General features: G+C 36.3%; 1 protein-coding gene across 2 annotated transcripts in view; it reads right to left on the bottom strand.

Moving 5' to 3' along the window:
• The window catches only part of LOC145694852 (cell division cycle and apoptosis regulator protein 1-like), a 108,405-nt gene extending 86,470 nt beyond the window's left edge, over nucleotides 1–21,935 (bottom strand). Inside the window, exons 1-6 of one of the 2 annotated variants that reach the window (XM_081771559.1) lie at nucleotides 21,726–21,935; nucleotides 16,874–17,048; nucleotides 9,966–10,033; nucleotides 9,080–9,231; nucleotides 4,033–4,068; nucleotides 2,260–2,343 (exon numbers count right to left, since the gene is read on the bottom strand). In XM_081771559.1, the coding sequence (XP_081627685.1) occupies nucleotides 2,260–2,343; nucleotides 4,033–4,068; nucleotides 9,080–9,231; nucleotides 9,966–10,017 (324 nt within the window). In that variant the 5' untranslated portion in view covers nucleotides 10,018–10,033; nucleotides 16,874–17,048; nucleotides 21,726–21,935. The remainder of the gene's footprint in view (nucleotides 1–2,259; nucleotides 2,344–4,032; nucleotides 4,069–9,079; nucleotides 9,232–9,965; nucleotides 10,034–16,873; nucleotides 17,049–21,725) is intronic. The other variant, XM_081771550.1, reaches the window with a different exon arrangement.
• Between the last annotated feature and the right edge of the window lie 1,064 nt (nucleotides 21,936–22,999).

Here is a 22,999-nt window from a genome sequence, read left to right as displayed (position 1 = left end):
CTAGCGCGTGTACCATTCGTGCTATAATTACGTATTTACCTTCATTAATCATCCGTCTCCTTTAGCCTAAAGATTATATCGTGGGATGTTAAACTAAAAATTTAATTTCTTTTCCATTTCAGCTTTTACATAATTAGTTACAGGAACAATTAATTTTATGGTAAAGCTCAAAGAAAGGTTTCTTTGTAGAAATTAAACGGGCGAAAACAGACGAGCCGGAGCTTCTTAATCCGTAATTAGGGGCATGGGGATACGGTATACCCTCAGTTAGCTTTTATCGTGACTTTTTTCAATGCACGGTTGGCTATAGTTTTTTATATAGAAATGTCTTATGAAACAGAACAAAGTCGTATTCAAAGACTTCTTCATGATGCTCTTGTTTATGTTGAAGCTGCGCATTTATATGGGACTAGATTTTGGCCGAGAAGTCAAATTATTCGTGTTGCACTACTCGTTGGTCTTTTGTCTGGAGCTATCACTGATGGATAGATATGCATTGCAATGATGTTAGTGCCTCGGATAGTGTGTATTATAAATTGCAATAGTCATGCTATAGAAAAGAGGTGGTTGTGTATATCAATTACTTTTCGAGAGTAGATTGTCAACAGATTGTGTATGAAGTGAAAAGGTGGATATTTCGGTTTCACAAAGTAAAGCGATATGACTGATTGGTAATACGACTGAAAGAGGCCAAGTTGCAGCTCCAGCAAATGTGAAGCTCGTGTTACCCGGTGCTAACCAGTCACCACTTCAAAAACAGGTGAAACAACTAAATGGAGTGAAGAACCTTCCAAGCCAAAGGGCGATCGCTAAGAAGAGATAAGATTTGTACTCCACTGTTAACGCCATCATTCAACAAGTTTTAGATGAAAAAAAAAAATAAATAAATAAATAAATAAATAAAAAAATAAAATAAATAAAGATTATGTTCCCAATATACATGTAGAACAAAAAAACTGAAAACATAACTTTTCTTTGAAGAGGCATATACCAACCTTGGCAACTATAATGAGAAAAAAACTCTGAATGCAACTTGGCCAAAATACCTAGAACGGTTTAGGAAGTATGATCAAAAGTTAGCCATATGGATTCATAGTGATGGCCAACTTTCCAAAAAGGGGTACGGTCATCTCAGGACTATGTTTATATGATGTTAGAGATCCAACTGGAATGGAAGTTATACTGATAATTTCTGGCCAATAGCTTCACAAGACCTGTGGAATAACGGAGGGTTGCAACGCACACTCGAAGAGGACAAATACGAGATCTCCAACCCAAGTCTTCGTACCAAATTTCCTGAGTTAACTGGTTTCGGATTCCTGGATACTTAGTTAACTCTAAGGTTTCTATAGTGGGAATCTGGGAAGGAAGTACTTCGACCGGGGTTGTTGACGAGCTACCGCACTAAACTTTCTCGCTTCCATTTCTTAACTTTAATCGTCATGTTGCAATTATTACTGAAATATATATAAACTGTAACAAACGTTTTCGGAAACATACCCTCCCCCCCAAAAAAGTAAATAAATAAAATTAAAATTTAAAAATTTAAATAATAATAATAATAAACCTTCAAGAGTACTCCTTGTGGATATTTGCATGGGAAATAGTTGGAGTCTTGTTCATATTAAATATGAACAAAGTCGCTTTAAAAAAAATCCGAAAAACAAACGAACAAAAACTCACCCCAAATGTAAACTATCCCTTGCGGATTTTTCCTCCAAAAATGTCTTTTGTTATATTAAAAGATTGTTAATGAAATATTGACTTATCAAATATAAACAACATTGTTAGAGCAATTTTCGAGGAATTTACACCTTATTTTCATCATCCAGAGAACTAAACTGACTTATTTTTGGGGGTAGTAAGGAGAAAATTAAAACTCCCTGAGAATACATAAAAACCTTAAGTGGAAAAAAAAAAGTTGAATGATATAACCTCTGGATGACTGTACATACATATGAACAAAGCCATCCAAAGATAACATTTTCGGCATGTACAGTCCACGAAATGTGTAAATTAGTTGAAATCTCGGAAATGTTTCTTTCTCTTTCATATTCTCTCCTATCGACTCTCGAAAATAGAAAGTGTTCTAGGCGTGGCATAGAGGACGTAGAGACTGTCAAGTGTCACGGGCTATATGTAAAGTACATGCCAAATCCAAGACGTACAGAAAAAATTTAAATACTCTTGCAAAGCAAGTCTTTTATAAGAAATCAACCTCAGTAATTTCAACGAATGAAATTAATCAAAATAACTTACTTGGGTTGTCGCTAGTGATGTTGGTAGTGCTACTCCTGGATTTCCTATATTAGTTGTTAGGGATGTAGACAAAGCCATTCCTTGCTGCAATAAAAACGTATATTACATTAGATCTAGAAGATTCTCTCCTGAAGTCTATATGAGATGCAAGAAGTGACGGTTTCTAGACTTACATCATGTTTAGTATCGAGTTTTAGATGAACTAATCGCGAATAACCAGTAGTTTGTACTAAATTTTCGATGCATTGGCTCGATCAGGTTAACTACAATACATGTTATAACACAGCTATGCTCACCTTCCTCAGTTTGAAACATGGAATATCTTATTTTTATTTTAATAAAACAATTTACTTTCAATTTCCAAACACATTAATTTCTATTTCCGTTTCCGAGCTTAGAACAAATTATAGACCGATAATAACACTAATCACCTATTTTATTTTTTAATAATGCTTCATCATAGCTGATTCTGAGCAATAAAATGACATGTTTTCACATTTAAGGAAATTAAATAAACTATTGGTTGATTTCATCACAAAATATTTGATTTCTTTTATTTATTTAAAAGTAATTCTGGATATTATTGGCATCTACGGCCTCAAGCTCCTCACGTATGAGGGACGACGTCCCTCGGCAAGCATACTATCTGAGAAAGAGAGGAAGCGGCCTGGTACCTGTATGTTAGGTACCATCCCGGCATTTGCCTTGTGTGAACGAGGAAAATTCAGAAAAAACTCACTCAGGATGGCTGGCCTGAAAAGATTGTTGCACCTTTACAACTAAGTGTCCCTACCGGGCATTCAACCCAAGACCGCTCGCGCCAAAGACGATAGGGTTAGCGACTACACTACGTGACGCTACACACAATAATGAAAACTGTTTATAATAACAGAATTCGTATCGATTACACTTTAAACTACGTTTGCTATGTCCTACTGTCAGCTTGTGCGAATATGTGCATTGGAACTGGGAAAAATGGCCACTTTACAAACATAGTTGTATATCCACAGATTTGTGCGCAATGAAAAGCATTGTGGCAATTCAAAGTAAGTTCCGATGACAATTTGGTCATCGTGACCTTCACGCATCGTCAATCCGAACGTATAATAAACACTTTCGCATAGAAGATGCATCTGGAAGAGTCACGAGAGGATCGCGCGGAACCAAAAAGACTGACAGAACACGTCAAATTATTATTCGGGACCTTCGGAGAGCTGGTTAATGCCAAATTTCGCAGATGTCGCAGGATAAGACTATTTACAAACAGTACAGAGCCTCCTCATCACATTAACATATGAAATAATGGATTACTTAAATACCTGCAAAGTCAAGGGATTGTGTACCTGCTAAAAAGTTGCATATTGCAACTGTTATCGGTCCCGACAGTGCGATTTCTTCTTATAGGCTTCGTCAAGAACAATTTCACTTCTAAAACACTAGCAAAATCGCGAAAATATATTGCCGATATCGTGAAACGTCACACACAACATGCCGGAGAGAATTTAGTGAGAATGGAAACGTCTGCCGTGCCACGCCCGACGAATACATTTGAAGTTAGTACGAAATGTCATATATTCCTCCTCCAAACGTTAGTTAATATTGTGACTTTCTGCTTCGTTTTGGTGAAAATATTATCTTATAAAATGGACCAATAGTTTAAGCACACCTTCTAAAATAAGAAAATGAATTTAAAAAGTAAGATATTATTTGTCAACTATTACATTTAATAGAATTTAACTAATACTCTTAGGCTCGAGCAAAAGATCAGCTTACCTGAGAAATAATAGTACCCTGTGGTAAACCAGCATTCTGAAAAGAAAGAAAGAAAATAAAGCGTTATTAAAGGAATCTGCTAATAACCACTGAACATTTCATATACGGGAAGTGATATAATGTAAATGCACTTACGTTACTGCTTTTTTGAAAGAACCATACTTAAATTTTTTGATGTAAACTAAACCGCAATATTTTTTTTTTGTCAAAGTCACAGTACTCATAACTTCCTGGTGGCACAGGCTTATAATAAATTGATAAGTGGTATACAATTACTGGGTGATCAGTTAAAAGAATGAAGTTAATACGACACTTTAAAAGACTTAGTTATGTAACTCAATTTGTAAGAGAGGGGGCGCGGTGGCTCAGTGGTAGAGCGTTCACCTCCGGTGCTTGGGGCCCCTGGTTCGATCCCAGCTCGCGCCGTGTGGACTTTGTGGTGGACAAACACCGTGCTCGTGGGTTTTCTCGGGGTTCTCCCGTTTCCTCCCACTTTCTTCATTCTACCATTTCACTCATTTCTCATTATCACCGTCTCCTTTAGCCTAACCGGCATAACCGTGGGACGTTAAACTCAAAGATTTCATTTCATTTTCAATTTGTAAGATCTTTGTGAGTGAGCAGAAGGTCGAGACTTAAGAATAGATCGCTATAGTGATAGTGGCCATGCTTGACCCTGCAATTATGATGATGATTTTTCCCCTCCGCAAAATTCGAATGAAAATTCGATGAATAACTGACCATACAAATGTTTGAAAGTATAACTGTTCGTTAAATGATGAGTGTACGGGAAATGTATAACCAGAGTGTGTTGTTTGCATTCTTGAAAAAGAATTTATTTTTGTATAAATAACATATTCACAATGTTTTTCTTAACGTCCAACAATTATGCACTGCGGTTAAGGGAAACGGTGATAACGGTGGAATGAATCAAGTAGAAGGAAACCCGAAAGAGAAGTAGAAGGAAGGAAACTGTAGAACTCCGAGAAAACCCAAGCAACGATGTTTGTTCACCACAAAGTTCGGTTGACAAGAATTGAGATCAAACAAAGGATACCACGTAAAAGAGGTGAACGCTGCACCATTGAGCCACGCGTCCTCCATCAACTAAAAATTAACACTTCTAAATTTTAAAACTATTAAAAAACAGAAAATTATATTTACCTAACCTCCAATTCAACAAATTGATTCCAATTAAAAAAGAAAGAAACTATTATGTAAACATTCTAGCGTGTATGAAACTTGTGTTAAAAGAGTTATGTACACAATAAATGCAAAAACACTTTCCTAAAACATGCCACTGCCCTTCTCGCTGGTCTAATGATTAGCGCATGTGCCTTTTGTGCACGTGGCCCCGGGTTCAATTCCCGACAGAACACACACACACACAAAAATAATTTTACAATCATTCATTTTCATTAATCATCCATAAGCAATGAATTGTACATACAAAAGAAAACAATTTCAGATCAGGTAAGAAAACATTACTTCTTTCAAACATAATACTTTTGATTACTGTAGTTATTATTTATTCACAATGGCGGAGATAAGGCATGAACCTTTCTTTCCGGTTAACTATTAGCAAATACTAATTTCAGTCAAACAATACAAATAATGTTCATAGAACATTAAATTCATTGTTAACACACAAAAGACAGACAGTAAAAATATATTGGTATATAATGGTATCATTTACAATGTGAAATCAAATGAGCCAGCTTACCAACAACGCACGTGCCATACACTAATTGCTATTTCCTAATGTCAGTTACTACCGCGCTGCCAATCTGGGCACCGCTAGCCCAAGTAATCTTCAGGTGTATGGTCAACCCTTGGAATTTCGACATTCAAAATATAATTGTTCATGCGAGTGTACCCAAGGCTGTTTTGTGAGTTTTCGCCCTTTCTGAGCTGTTAACAGTACATCCGACATAATGAAGAATTTGAGTTATTGCTGCGTCGAATAATGCGTATCTTTTTTCTTTTTTAATATACCAGTATTTACATTCAAACATTAAATATTGATTATAGAAAGTACATATCTTTCTATCCAAAACCAAATGTTAACCCACAAGGTTCGAAATTCATTTTGAACATTATTAACTGTACCGAGGATCAGAATAATGCACTAAGTTCGTAATTTGGTCGTAGGGTGTCGGTGGGAACATACTACAAGTAGTAATGCTTTGTGGTAAAATGTTGAACTGATTAAATACTTCCGACAACAACATATTACAACAGTTATATTTCAATGTTAAGTATATTGGTAAGTTTTTCAGTCACTAGTTCTCAACGAAGGTCGATCGAAAGAGTCATGGAATGCGTACGTTCCCATAGGTAATCCATGCCAAGTTTGGTAGAGATTTCTGAGAGTAGGACGAGTTTTGTGACAAAGATAGCAAAAGTTGATCATACCGTCGTTCCCTCAATTCATTACTACCAACCACGATTTGTACCCAATTGACAGAAAAGTAATTACTAAAACTGCTTCAATTTTTCAAGCAGATAATAAAATACTATTGTATATCTCTCACCTCGTGGATTTACAAAAATGAGCTGTATTAACAAATTATGATTAATGTCACACACAATATTACGGACAAATTCATACTTCCTTCTTCCCTTTCTCCGAAGCTATGCATAAAATGAACCACTGATTTCTTATCTGAAGCTGTGGTCAGATAATTTTCAAGTAATAATCCATCACGATCATGCATTTCCTTACACAATTTCTAACGGTCAATTCAGATAACAAAACAAATGATGAAATATAATTAAAGTCTGAAAAAGGCAAATGCAGCAGTTTCGTAAAAGCAGTAGGTAAGATTCTCAGCAATTGCTTGAAGGCAGTCTAAAGCATATATTTCTTCTTCCAAGTATTAAATTATTCAACAACAATGAGAATGAGAACAACAAATACAGAGGTTTATCCAATTCCGTCTGAACACACTGACGCTGCTGCTTACCTAAAATATTCCACCCCACCGCCACTGATCATGCTCGATGTGATGGAGAATGCTATGAAGCGTTGCACGACACCACACTACTGCAGCAAACTTCATTGCAGCTGTACCAATAAAATCTCCCACTCCTCTTACAGGCTTTCCAGAAGCCATTTAACGTACGAATTCACTGTGATGAAACGCGCCGTTTGAGAAGTCCAAATGCACAGTAATCTATGGAACTAGCATCTGAACTCTTAAAGAAAATATCGTTGAACGGAATAAGATGGGTATACCAGTTATATTTGCCATGGTCGGAGAAGGCCAGAATATTTTGATCGTGTGACCTAGAGCTTTGTCCTTGTGCACAGTTCAACACGATGGATACAGTCACCATACAATGACTCAATTACCATATTTTGTCTGTGTCTGTGTAAAATGGTGATTGAGCATGTTCCTACTGATACGCAACATTGATTTTGATATTATATTCGACTTTACAAATCTTGGAATTTCCTCTGCAGCAAAAATCATTAACAGCCATAAAATCTTGACAGAAACTTTCTTTCCACTGAAACACAATGTTATATCGATCTTTTACATGAACACCTCTGTAGATAACGGCCCAAACTTTTCCGAAGTCACTTAGGCAGAAGCAGGCTTCGTCCACTGGCATAACAAATTTTCAATCGTCTTCCGCTCCGTAGCGCTGGTACAGCCTTCTTTCCTTCATTTTTCACTCCGCGAAACCTCACGGTGTTAACGCATGTACACTCATGTCCAAAATGATTGTCGCATATCTATAACTGTCTTCTTGTAAGAATATAATTTGATAATGATTTTGCAGGGTACTTTTAATACTGATACTATGTGTATAATCGGGAAATATATATTTGTGGTAAATTTCATAGGAAAAGAATTATAAATACGAAAATTAGAATGAGTAAAACAAAATGTTACTAAATGGACAATAAAGTTTTATTTTCGCTTTATTGTTCTTATTTACTGCTCTGTTGACATGAAATTTGCCACATACACGTCTTTGCCAATTATACACATACTAACATTATAAGAAATACGAGGCGAATTCGTTATCAAATTATATTCCTACAAAAACATATTTATAGACATGCGACAATAATTTTGGACATGAGTGTACATTGGCCTAGCAGAGAGCTTGCAGTCTCCATTTGTGATTGATTGTATGATTCACTGTTGATTGGTCCACATGTAATCGTTTGGGCGTAACACGCTGTGGCAATGGATTCTCAGAGGCCGCCCTGTACCAGAGGACAGGTCTTGTGAGTTTTACTGACACCATCTTGTTGGTGAAGTAGGTTGTGAACGAGGCTTCTATGAATAACGTTTAACACTCACAGTGGCCCGTCCTACCATAAGCCATTGTTCTGACACTATTCTACTATGTGGTAAATACTAAAATTTGCATGGGAAAGAGCTCTGAAATACCCTTTCCATAAACATTTTTTTCGGCAGCAATTTGCCCACTACAAACACATTCACTCTACACACAACTGAGAGATTTATCCATATGTGGCTACAGTTTTGTTGACCTGTAAAACGCAGTTTTAACAAGTGTCGTCCTCTTTAAATGGATCAGCATCTGTATATAGGCGAAATGTTAACAGCAGTCTAATTTTGAAAATAGCAGGCATTCCTAAGTAATTTCGCTGTACTGATTTTAAAAATGTAATCCATTTTTTTACATTACGAGAATCTTAAACACAGTTATATATATAAAAAATAGAATGTACTTTATCATCCACTGTCAATCTGTCAATCTACTTAAGAGTCTCTTAAATTCTTCCCCACAACCATTTCAGGTAGTTCTCTTCCATTTTTTTCTAATATGCGTTTTGATTACACAGTAAATTCTTGTATAAGCATGTGTAATATATTTCTTATCTCTTGGTTTTATCGTACTCTGTTCCTCCAAAAAGAATAAGGGGAATTACTTCGAGAAAAAATTCAATTACACTATCTTAAAAATGTGAAGCAAAACGGATGTCATACTGATGCTCAGGAGCTTCAAATTAGTAAAGAATGGCAGTTACTTTCAATGTCATGTAAACAGAAAAATGACTCACCTGCTGAATTCCCAAAGTTGGCTGATACACTTGCTGAGGTTGTTGAAAAGGAACTACAGAAGGATTTGTTAATCCCGGTGCCAATGTAGTTTGACCCATTATTTGTGACGTGAGGGGGGCTGGCTGACTTACTGCTGGAGTAATGGGCTGGGCTAAAAAAAAAAATAAAGAAACGACTCGTAACTAATGTCTTCTACTATCAGTCAATCGTTCTTGACACAACCTGTAATACGGAAGCAGATAAACTGATATCATTACCAAACTGGCAGGATATCTTATTTTCAGATTAGCGTGTGAAATCCCCTTTTAAACGAAAAAATAAATCACATGTTTACGTAATTTTGTGATAATAAAAAAATAATTATTTTAACAGTATCACTCATAAAACAAAGTATCTTTGTCCTTAATATGAAATGACTGTCAAGCAATGGCTGGCACTATAAACATAAATGTCAAATTATAAGATTTAAAAAAAAAATTAAAAAAATATTCTATTGACTGAAGTTCGATGTTCCTTATTAGTACCGAGGCTCACGAGAGGAGTCTACTGATTGAAGCGGAATCTGATCTGCTACTCGGGGTTGTATGGTCTTAATTTAGCTAATATACAACGTACAGAAAATCATCACCATCCAATTTTATATGCCTGAGCTATAAACTGCAGAAAATTCGAAAAATCAGTTTTTAAAGCTCCCTAGTTTGAATATTAAGACGATTTGATAAAGAAGTACATGTTACAAGAACAAGTACATGTTTCTAAGTATCGAAGTGAGTGAAGAAGTTTTCTTTATAACGTGAGAAGCTATACACTTAATACCATGTTGACATTTCTTAACAACCAAACTAAAGGATAGGAACAAACGAAGATAACTGAAATTATATTTACCTGTACTTCGAACCCAAGGCGGGTTCTTTGCTACTGCACCAAACTGAGACATGTTGACTATTCAATACCTGCAATAATAACAACAATAACGAACATGAAATACGAGAAGGAAACATTGCATGTATGATAAAATATAATGAGTATGCATTAGAAACACGATAGAAATACGAACTTTACTTATACTTGCAGCACATTTGATCGTAGACATGCGTGTATTTGAATTTTTAGCAGGGAATTTCATGGATGATTTATTCACTCACACGAAAGAACAACCAAGCATTATGAAACACTAAGTTTGCATGGGGAAAAATTATCCCAGTGGCCCAGCCAAGCTGAATATCCAAATTAATTACAGTCTAATCTAGAACAAAATATCCTAATGATGCACATGCTGAACAGTCCTTAAATTATTTGGAAAGTACAATTATATATTCAGTATCTACATATTTTCAAGCAGTATGCAGTACACAACACATTTTTATATGATGCGAAGTATGAAAATAGACAAATATACTAATCAACTGAAACATACAGAAACGACATTTCTTTTCCTACTTTCTCTGGTGACAACTGCTTCAAGCATATTAAAAAATTCGAATGTACTTAATATTTCTAAAAACTTGTGAAAGGAAGGGCATATTTAAGACTATCCATCTGTAAATGTATAAACGTCCTTGTTTCCAGGAACCACTTAAGAGCAAAATAATTAGGTTAATTCATACATATTCATTTGAGTGATTCCATTTCAAATCGTCCAGGGTGGTCCACACGACTGTCTCAGATTTCATTATATATATATATATATATATATATATATATATATATATATATATATATATATATAAAAGATCTACATGCAATATTATTAGACCCATATTTTTTCTTTTTGCTGAATTTTTTTTTCCTTCGATATACAGCCATCCAAAATGGCTGCCCTTCTCTTGGAGTGTTCGAAAACCTGAAAAACATGTCAAATTAAAATTTCTGTTGTGGAGAAACGATGTACTTAGTAACATAATCGCAATATCGGGAAGAGTATAAAGTTGTATGTTTCGGTGGAGGGCCAAAAGTCGTCTATTGGTCCAATAGGAATCGTGCAATTCACTCGCAATGTTGTCAACTTCGGTGAAATTTTTGTTAACTTCAAACATTTTTTTCTGTCCTCACGAGCAATATCAACCATCTGCTTCTAGCATCGAAATCTACTCCATAAGGTCTATTGAAAATGTAAAGGACTTAGGTTTCTGATTATTACATCCTACGTTATAGTATGATGAAAAGCTGAAAATTTCATTAAGACGCCATGTTTGGGCGCCATTTTCTCAAAAACCCCACCTTTTAAAAATCTGAATTTTTTACAACTATTGGAGAAGTACTTAAGTATTTAATATATGTTAACCGTTCATGTAGCTGCAGCCCCTAACATTCGCAATTAATTATTGAAATTTAGATTTTTGTACCTGAAATGTAAATATTTCCCATGGGCATTTAGGTTCTATACACAAGGCGAATTGAAAGGGAGTATGAAAATTTTGAGAGATGAATCCTGACATCAAATCAAGTAGAAAAGTTCTTATAAACATGAGTCGAATTCCGCTTCGTTTTCGAGTTACAGGGTTTCCAACTCGGGACCCAAAATCGGCTCGCGGCAATAGAAAATAAAATATATATTTCGCGTTAAATCAGAAACTGTGTGTTAAAGTTATGATGAAGTTCAGAAAGTTTATTTGTATCAATATGATGATTTTTACGTGGTAGTGTTGCCAACTTGGTAAACTTTTATTTGTTTCCAAATGACACTACGAGGATTTTATTTGATATTTGGTATTCATTAGTGATTGTGAACATCACATGAAGCACAATTTTCCCCACATCACCACAGTTTTCGAAAACTTACATGTATTTCGTTAAAAGATTTTATCTCGTATAAAAAAAATAAATGAAACCTGAAACTATGATGGGGACCAATTGTGGTTTGTCTGGACGATTTGAGATGGAATCGGTCTGATATTAAATGATAGAAGAAATTAAGTCCATGGAATACTGTGGATAAATTATTCTTTATGGGATAGCAATTACTGGTTCCCAAAAAGGAAAAAAAAAAAAAAAAAAGACGGAGATACAAGTTAAGCTGCTTTACTATGAATATGTGCACTGGAGCAAATTCCAGGAGTATGAGTGGCTCAGTGGTAGAGCGTCCACCTCCGGTGCTTGGGGTCCCTGGTTCGATCCCAGCTCGCGCCGTGTGGACTTTGTGGTGGACAAACACCGTGCTCGTGGGTTTTCTCGGGGTTCTCCCGTTTCCTCCCATTTTTCATTCCACCATTTCACTCATTTCTCATCATCACCGTCTCCTTTATCCTAACCGGCATAAACGTGGAACGTAAAACTTAAAAGATTTCAATTCATTCTTTCCGGGAGCATATCCCCCAATCTTGGAACTGGGGAAGATTGTTCCCCCAAAAATCCGATTTGAAATTTTTTTCTAAGTAGAAACATACCAATTATAAACATATGTATTCAAATTTCAGAATGTGATCGCGGTACTGATTTGTAATACTGACATGTACCCTACTTCATCTACATCGGCTGATATATAATACACAACAGGTTCACCTCAGAAATCAGATTCATCCAGCGTAATATGAATCTCCCCCCCCCCCCTGCACCACCACCACCACTACCACCAGTAAGCCTCAAATCTGCCAGCATCCCAATGTTGAAGACAACTCTAGTCCACCGATCCTCCGCAGCATTGTTTTTCAACTTCATAAATAATTTGAACATCGCTAAAAAAGTGCGGTCTTACCCGTCCTTTCAATGTTGAACACAGATTTGCCCCGATGACTATGTCCTCTATAGCTTCTATCAGCAGATACTAAATAAATTTATTAGCTAATCGCTTTATAGATGGGTCAGGAAAACTGTGAGATGGGAAATTACAGAAAACAGAAATTAACACTTTCTCTTTTTAAGTTCAGCTTAGTTTAGGTCCAACGTTTATGTTCCGAGGCTACGGAAGATGGTGATAATGATAATGAATGAAATGTGGGAGGAAATTTGGGACAACTCGCGCACAGGGTGTTGTATGTCAAAAATGTGCAAACTGACCTAAGGTGTGTTCCCTTCTATTCTTAAACTTTCGTAGCTTCTAATTTTGGCGATTTCTGTCTCACCTTCATCATAGCCTTCGCAGTCAAGTGTGGCTGAATACTATATCCATATCACGCATGTCAACCTTTACTAACAGCAATATGAGAAAAGTATAAAGATGCAATACATACGTCATCCGAGCATTAGACTCCTGGGCATTAACTGTTTACTCCGCGACTTTGAATTAATTCCTTCAGTATCATAGTTACATGAGACCTGGATTCCATAGATTAAGATGCAATCCGAATCTCAAACTCCGCTACGTGATGACTGCGAACAAATTTATATCAAGTAGGTAAAACAATAATAATAATAATAATAATAATAATTTAAAAAAAAACGATTAATCATGAGAAAAATACGCACCAAATCAATGAAGCTTGTCAATAAAAGCAGACATTGCATCTAGTTCAATTCAAAACAGTAGGAAGCTTAGCGCGCGCTTGCATCGCAGGGATAGGAGCGTTACGGACAATGAATATGCGTGTAAAGGATAAATGCAAAAAACACTCATTAACTTGTGCTAAGTAGTCATTAAAAGCTAGCTTTGAAATAGAATTGCACTTTTTAGCGTATTGGTAAGTTTAATATGACTTACATATTTCACGACACATTTATACATTAATAACTTCACTTAACATTACTCTCTCTCTTTTACTTATTTATTTATTGATATATTGTACTTTGCAAACTTGAACATAAAATTAAGCAAAAAGAGAACGAAGTAAATCACTGCACAATGCTTTTCTTATGGAGGATTGTGTCTTATATGTCATTCATTTTATAATTATTGTATCTTCAGTATAATTATAGATTAATATAGAAATAAACACATACTTCATCATTAGTTACCTGATTTACTGTATTACTTAACTTAGGGTGTAAATTAACTTTAATACTAAGCAGATTTTATCAGTAAATTTTGGTTGGAAATACCAGGGATGCAGTCTAACAGTAGGTCATCATAGAAATGGTATGAAATGAAATCTTTGAGTTTTACGTCCCACGATTATGCCGGTTAGGCTAAAGGAGATAGTGATGATGAGAAATGAATGAAATCGTGGAATGAGGAAAGTGGGAGGAAACGGGAGAATCCCGCGAAAACCCACGAGCACCGTGTTTGTCCACCACAAAGTCCACACAGCGCGAGCGTCATAGAAATGGCAATTTTACAGTTAAAATAAATGAGTGTATATGAAACAGGACTGTCTAAGATATTTATTTCCACCGGCGGCGTATTTCTGCACGATATAGAGAGGCTGTATTGTATGTTTACAAGAAATGAGTTACTATTGTGAATCAGTTACAAGCCAACAGGTACAGAAAGTCTATACCTGTTGATAATTGTGAATATTTGCAATAGTGTTAACAGTAGACAACTTGTTCTGTCGCGAATGTCATACATGTTGGACAACTGCGAAAAACACATTAAGATATTCCTAAACACAACAAATATGCACAATCGAATTGCTCTTCTAGTAACCAGGAAGTACAACTTGGTGCATGTATTTCGCATTAATAATAGTTCCTGCACATACCTGTCATCATTTCGTGACTTTCCTATGGATATAATCCCACAGGGTCTAGGAAAATTCGGTGTAAGAAAACTCGGTGTACGGAAAACTCGGTGTGGGGAAATTTAGGTGTAAGGTATATTCGGTGTAACACATATTGAATATTACCACTTACGATAACTTACGAAACTTCATATTGTGGAAACGAAAATCAAAATGTAACGAATAAAATGTCATTACCTACTTCAAGAAAAGCAAATTTATTTTTTTGCCTCGAGTCCAATACCTCTTCCATGTCTTTTGCGGGGTATTACTATAAACTACTTTTCATCACACAATGAAGCTGCCACTTTTTGTCAGAAATAAAATAATTACAACTATAATTTTAGAGAAGAGTTATAGGAACAACTAAAAACACCTTTCCTATTGTACATCATAGAACATATACAAGGCGATTCTTTTAAAACTCACGTATTTCATTTCGGTCTAGAATTTCTAACTGAAATACGATTTCCATGCGTTTTGTGGCAAATGATCAAGGAACGTTGGGAAATTTATGGAACTATGTTTACTGGTTTAAATTCATTTGGGGTAATATCGGCCACGCCTCTAGAAAAACAGCAAATATTCGCCACTGTACCAAATTGGAATTAGGTGAGGTGCGGTGTGGAGATTTGAGTTTCTTTGTTAGATGGCAAACTCGCGACGGTCAATAAGAAACAGGTAACTGGGCTGTTGTATTGAGAATTATGCTGTGCTATTGTATCAATATTATCAGGGCACAGTTACAATAATGTACTCTTTGGAGCAACGTGATTTTATCGTTAAAAAGTTTTTGGAGAACGGAGTCTGTTGTTGCTACGCAAAGGGCATTTACACACAACTTTGCCTCACGCTCTGCCCCAGACAGGAACATAATATGGTCGTTAATGAATAACTTGCAGGAAACAGGGATCGCTCCTGAGTAAGACAGGAAAACATCGGATTCCGCTGGCGGATGTTGTGGAATATGTCAGTTACCGACTCTTTAAGTCACCCAAGAAATCTCTCTGTCGTAACCGGCTATTCAACATGTGATTTATGTGTGTTATCACTTTCTATTCTTCAATTTTGCTTCAAATATCCAATATCTCATTCGAACTGTAACGTACAATGGCGAATATTTGCTGTTTTTCTTGCGGCCTGCTCGACATTACCCCGTATGAATTTAAACCAGTAAACATAGTCCCATAAATTTCCCATCCTTCCTTGATCATTTCCAACAAACCGCATGAAAATCGGACTTAAGTTAGAAATTCTAGAGCCAAAGAAATCCGTGAGTTTTGAAAGAATCACTCTGTATATACATATGTAAGATGCAAAAATATATTGATCAAAAAAGTCTTAGTGGAAAGGGCAATATAAAGCAGGATGGTTTTATCAAATAATAGTTGTACAAATAGTTGACTTCTCCTCCAATCAGACACTTTAGTTTGTTTGCCTTAAGGTAAGGTAAACAAGTACTGCAATCCTATTGACTCCTTATTGACTTCTTCTCCAATCAGGCGTAGATACTTTAGTTAAGGCATTTCTTTTTACACCCTTGAGTAACATAAATAAATTATGTCGTTTTTGAAGAATTTAGATTTAAATATTTGTTTATAAAATAGACATAAAATCGTCAGAACATTTTTGAAAAATCTAAAATTTCCAACTTTACCCGTCCAGTAACTTTTTTTTTTTTTTTTTTTTTTTGGTAAGTAGAAAATTCTAGGAGGCATCCTCCAAAACAGCATGAAAACTTAAGTTTTAAATTAAATGTCGATTGGTAGCGATGGTCGCTTCGCTAAACCACACGAACGGACATCGAAAAACAAATTTCTCGTCATGTAAGGGTCATGAAATGTTAAAATCCGTCAAAATCTAGAATTCAAATTATTTCACGATCACATTTTTTTTTTAAATTCCTTATAGTAGACAGTAAAAGTACGTTCTACACAAAGTTTGAACTTCAAACTAATACGCTCATTTATCCTCAAAGTAGAGTTTTTAATAAATCCTACGGCTGACTACAACGAATCTTTCTTTACACCTAACATTCCCCACACCGAGTTTTCCGTACACCGAATTTTCCTGCTCCCAATCCCACAAGTCCACTATCTGAGCCCTGCCCGGATGAGTGATCTTTGCTTGTAGAACCTACCTAGCACATGTTATTGAGTGATTTTTTTTGCATGAATAATCAATTTTACGTATACTCACCTTCGTTCCGTACCTGCTTCTTAATGAAGATCTCACTGTGACCCACCAGCTTCACACTACCCTGGCGCGGAATAGAATTCTTACTTGGAGGAGTGGTCACCTAGCACAGGTTTTTCTTCTTTCTTTTTCATGCCTAAGTTTTTGTTCCACATCAGTTTGCACGCACATAATCAACCTGTAGGCAATTATTTGGAATAGTGTACGAGAGTAAAAAGTATATAGAGCGTCTCAGAAATCGTCTCAAGGAAGAAAAACCCAAGTTGATACGTGTTTTTGGCAGGGTTGGCAAAAGCAAGTTTAAAAGAATATTAAAAAAGCAGGATTTCGATCTAACCCATTTTTTTTCTGTTTAAAACAATTTTCTTTGTTCATTTAGATAATATATGGACAGAAAAAGTTTCTTTGGTCTTAACGTCCTTATGTAAGAACAGGGTGATGAAGAATGGGGCCCCACAGCTTAAACAGGACTGCAAGATCTTAAGAATTTTCCCATAAGTTTTACGTTTTCCGGCACCTTATACGTTTTCATTTTCTCCGCAAAATGATTTCTTCTGTTTATAAACTGATGCAAATGCCAAAAGAGTCCGGGAGCTTATGCGTTGCGATCATCGGCTGACGAACAGAATAATCGGGGTAGAGTTGAACTTTAGGCATAACACGTTCATCAGCTGTTGACCAATAAATTGGATCCGAAAAATCTGCTCCAAACTAGTTCCGCGAATCCTCACGAAGGAGCAAGGGACTCTTTCGACTTCTGCATCAGCTTCTCCAACTCAAGGACTTCCGCTGCAAGCTTTAGGTCTTCAATTGAGTCTCTTTCTTCTGCAAATGACTTAAAATCAACGAAACACCTGAACCCTTGTCAAAACACCGTCTTCGTAAACCTGACGAATTTTTGCTTACGTTTCCGTTGTATTGCGTCCAAGTCTGCAGCAAAACCTAATCGCCTACCGTTGCGATATTCGTATCACTCATTGTCAGAACGAACAAGCAAAATCTGCTTCATCAAAACAATCGCTATGGCTAATCAACGTGACGCTTTCCACTTACCCTAATGGTATATCACATATTCAACGACCTTCCCTACAAGTCCCACTTCACTAGCTTTACCGGTTTGTCCGTAGAGTTGCCAGTATCGTTACTTTAACCTATCTTGTATTTAGTTGGTTGGATTTGAGTGTAGTGTCTCTTTTAGCACCAAAGTTAAATGGGATGAAGATGTGCGGTCCGAACTACGTGGAATTCAATCTCCCACAGAAATTATAATATACATTTTTCTGTGTTTTATATGTTTCAGTTGCTTCTTTACTGAAACTGTATAAGTTTCCAATCAAAATCATTCTACATTACTATGTGAAACCATATACATATGTTTGTTGTATGTAAGAAATTCGCAATATCACATTGTATTCTATTTCTTTACCTAACAATCTTAAAATCTTCCTATTTTATTGCTGCAAAATCTGGCAACCTTGAGCTTAAAGTGGTATCCGAACCACTACTCGGTTTGAACCCAGGAGAAATAGTCCTACATCTGGACTCGAACCCTGGACCCCTTGAGTGCAATGAGCAACGAGACTACTGACTTATTCACGAAGAACATCTTATAAGAACAGGCTTCGTCGTACTCTTCTCGCACACTTGTGAATATTTTAAGCACTTTAGAAGGAGAAGAAGATACAATGAAGAAGTAAAATCCGTGCATAGAATTATACATGAACCATTTCAAATGAGAGTACAGATCTAATTTAGTCCACGTTAGTTCAAAAAGTCAGAAATGCAACGACTCAATTCAATTTGAATGTTAATAGAAGAAATAAATGAAGAATCAGACAATGTTTAGCAGAAGGGGTCCAGCTATTTTTTTCTAAAATACGTTACAATTTCGGTAGTTTCTGTCCACATTAGGTTAGTTTATGTTAGACTATATTAGTGTGGGGTCCAGCATAATTTTCGAAAAAATGACATAATTTCGCTTATTTGTATTAATATTAGGTTAGATCAAATTAGTTATGTTAGATCTAAGTATTTGCATCTTCTACTTCCCCCGTAAATTTTGCAATTTTTATGTACTTCCGGACCTCGTCTGCCAAACATTTACCGAAGATACAAATCATATGAGATTATTCTGGCTCTCAACCATTCGTAAGTAAACATATGCAGACAATACTTTTAATGGGTTAACTGAAGCAGATCGCGGGCCGAAATACAACATTTACAGAGAAATGAACCGAATCAAATGAAACGTGTAACATAAACGGTAATAAAAAGTCATCAGTGTAGAATGATAATTAGGGGGAAAAAAAGAAATAAATTAAAATCTGGATTACATGACTTCGTGTATTGATGTGATATTAGGTAAACAGGCAGTAGAGTATAATATGGCAGTATTTCAAACCCACTACCTTTTAACTACGGTCATGAAGAACATGAATGCTGCAGTGATGGAGGGAAATCAAAAATGTAGAGTAGAAACTAATAAGTGGGAAGTTGCATCTGAATTGAATGTGGTGAAAAGGGGCAAAATCTTGGATTATAACATCTTATTGGGGTATAAATTTGCAAAATCCACGGAAGAAATATGTTACTTAATTTCACATAGAACTGTACAAGTAACCAAAATGTACCGAGATTACTTCTGACAAGTACAGTAAGGTAGAAATACGAAATGGAAAGTGTGCTCTTGATGAAGTGCTACGCGAAGGCTGTGTATAAAGTGGATAAATTCAAGTTACGGGGGGCGCAGAATTTTTTCCTAATAATTCACATTCTTTTGATAACTATAGCCTGATTTCGGTTAGGTTAGATTAGGGTTTACATTACGTCCTACTTGATTCATGGTTTGCAGTGGCGTAGCAGCTGCCCCCGCAACACCCGAAGTCTTGCGATGAATAAAGATTTAAAGAAGTAGAACCTCAACCTTCTTCTATCGGCTTTACAACTAGCGCCCCTTCTCTATAATTTGCGGGGGGGGGGCCGCAAAAGTGTGCTACGCCACTGATGGTTTGTATAGATCGGCAATAGCTTTCGAACAGCCGTGCACTATGTTCTATTTCACTTCTTTTTCTCCATTGCACAGACTGTATTTCTATTAAATTTACTTCACATATTACTCACACTAATTACGCTTCAACCACCAACTACTCATTTCTCCTGTGAACTTTCTTTTCTTTTATCTACTTTTGGCCACCTGCAATTAGAGGTTAGGTGATTTTGAGTTTAACGTCCCGTTCAGCAGCGAGGCTATATGAGACGTGGACCTACTGATTAACGTGGAATCCGAACCACTTGAGCTCCCGCCCCCTGCGATTAGAATTAACCCTATAAAGTTATCATAGAAGTTTCGCAAACATGTGCAACACTGAAGGCATGTTTTTTATATATAATACAAAGTGTGTTTCCACTATCCAGGATTGTTCGTATACCCATAGTCGCTGACGCGCCTGCTCCCTACGGACGCGAATGGAGTGGTTATTGGGGCCTTTCCGCTGCGCTCTGTTTTGATTCGGTTAGATAGGATTCCTGCTTTTTAGTGGACATCTACCATACCCCAAGTTGGTTTGTGATTTCAAGTTAATTCGTGTTTTATGCACTGCAGTTTTTATACCATATTTGCACACGCTGGTTGTATTCATCCTTCCTAAAATCATTCTTCAGCAATTAATGCAACTCTTCGCCTGTGGAATACTTTCTAAGACAGAGAGTATTTCCCGCTAAAAGTTAATATTTCTGAATATAAGTAGCCCCTTGTATGGCTGCAAAGAAAAAGCTATTTTCGTAAGCGTTTTCTAATTTCTGATGTCCCAGGGCTACGGCCCAATCCTCTTTTAAAAGTTTTATTTACCTAATACTGGTTGGAAACATATGAAGGTAAGGATTCTCTTTTCGCTATTTCTGCATAGTGCATAGTTAAGGCACTAATTTTGGGGAATAATACAATACAGATAAATACGAATCTAGTGAAGAGCAAAGACGAAATATTTGTGATTAACATTCACGACTGAAGGATGGAAATGAAAGAGGAGTAATTGTTGCTAACGTACATTAATATACCAACAAATAAATAATACACCCACGTGGGTCTAATCCGCGGGCGCCTTCTGCAGGTTACCCACCTTTTATATGGTAGGTCCTACGTTAGTTTACACGCAAATTAACCTGTACGCAAGCATTTGGGATTGTGCGAGAAAAATAAAGGGTGCAGAATGTTTTAGGGGCTCATTTAAAACCAAGAAAAGTGAAATAAAAACATGTACTTCTTTTTTAATTTGACGGCCTATTGTAAAACTGAACGGGTTTCTTTATAGAAATACATCATAAGTTGCGTTGGTTTTTGTTGGATGATTACTTCAATATTTAATAATTTAAAAGTATGTCGCCTATGATCTGCTTATATAATACTCTTTCGTTGTGATATATCGGACTTTTTCTGCAAAGTTTGCAGATACTTAGGCTCGTATTCCTCATCGTAACCAGAAGTGTTAAGGTTCTAACAGGTGCTTCATAACTTTTTTATGTAATCAGGAGTCGACTTTTACGAAGCAAATGAATCGTTATACTTATAACCATAAATGGTTGCGTGGATATTCTCAATTCGCACGCTGTTAATCAGCATCTAGTTCACGAAGCTTGCGTATACAGAACCGGCTCTATTAATTTTCAGTGCTATCTCCCGCCACACTTTAGAAATAAGTATTTCGGAGCTCAATTACCGCATAAGGTATTTCTACTAAATAATGCATTTCAATGCAACCATCAAACTACAAAACAAAAATGAGCCTAATGAAACCAAGAAACAACACATCAGCTAGGTATAAACAATAACATGCACACGTAGAACAATCTTGCTTACCTTCTCGTTTTTTATATCTCTGACAGCCTATGAGCCATGCATTTACACTTATCGGAATAATCACTCCTAGAATATTTTTAGTCATGGATTACGATAGATAGTTTTCTGAAAGACTTATATGAGCATGTACAATCATCTCACTACAAAATCAATTCACAAAACAACTAAAGATGGCTACCTCCAACAAGGTTATTATTCGCACACAGTGTTGTCAACCGTACATTCCAAGAAAAATATCCAGGAGGCAAATACCAAGGCTTATCATCTCTAACTAGAAGGCATATAGAAAATGTTTGTTTCGTTAAAATCAATACTAATATTTCTGTTGAGATATTTTTCTTCACGACTGTGTTGTTGTAAAACAAAACTGGTCGATTGTTCTCCTGTACTGTTAGCACCAGGCAGTAGCGTAGCCAGGATGTGTGTTTGGGGGGGGGGGGCAAGTGCTGTTATAGGTACATATAGAAAAATTACAAACAAGAAAATATATAAACATAAAAATATATAAAAAATTACAAACATCAAAGTACCAAAGTACATTGTCGGACCTCTTTGGGGGGGCCCGACCCCTCCGGGCCCCCCCTTCCCTACGCCACTGGCACCAGGAACGCCCGTAGGATTTCTTATGCAGCGAAGGGCAAAAGACCGACACACAGGCAAAGTCGCGAATATAAACAGCTTGATACCATAATATTTCATATAAAACAATTATTATTGAGGTACATTTTATAACTTTATTAACTACAGTAAATATATTAAATACTGTAGTGGGTGAGTAAGAAATTCTAATACGTTTTGACATATTTCGAGAAACCAAATTCTTGCGAAAATTCAGACAGCAATTGCCCCTCTTGCCCTCGCCTATAATTTGCACTACCTTGGTTTCATTACATTATTTTGGGTAGGCCTACTAAAACCATATTTCGTCGAAATCAGCATTATATGGTACTTTACAAGGGCGTGTCACAAAGTTCGTGCAACAGTGGCGGATCTAGCCAGAGGCCGGAGGGTTAATTCAAGCTATTTATACATTTTTGAAAGTTTATAGTAAATTCATGATATGCTTACCATAGTCTTGGTTCTGGTACCCCCCCCCCCTTGTTTTTACCTTCTAGATCCGCTACTGTCGTGCAATCATCTAGAAGAAATCCACTCTAGAGAACTCTGACATAATGATGGTATTAGTCCTCTACGTAGTCATCGTGCTTAGCGACACATTTTTCCCGGTGGTTTTTACTTTCCATAAGCCAGTCTGTAAAAGTCTACAATTTGGC

The sequence above is a fragment of the Thermobia domestica genome, chromosome 1 (genome assembly GCF_964235325.1).
Source record: "Thermobia domestica chromosome 1, izTheDome1.hap1.1, whole genome shotgun sequence".
NCBI classification, from domain to species: Eukaryota; Metazoa; Arthropoda; class Insecta; order Zygentoma; family Lepismatidae; genus Thermobia; species Thermobia domestica.
This window is presented reverse-complemented; position numbering and strand designations above follow the sequence as displayed.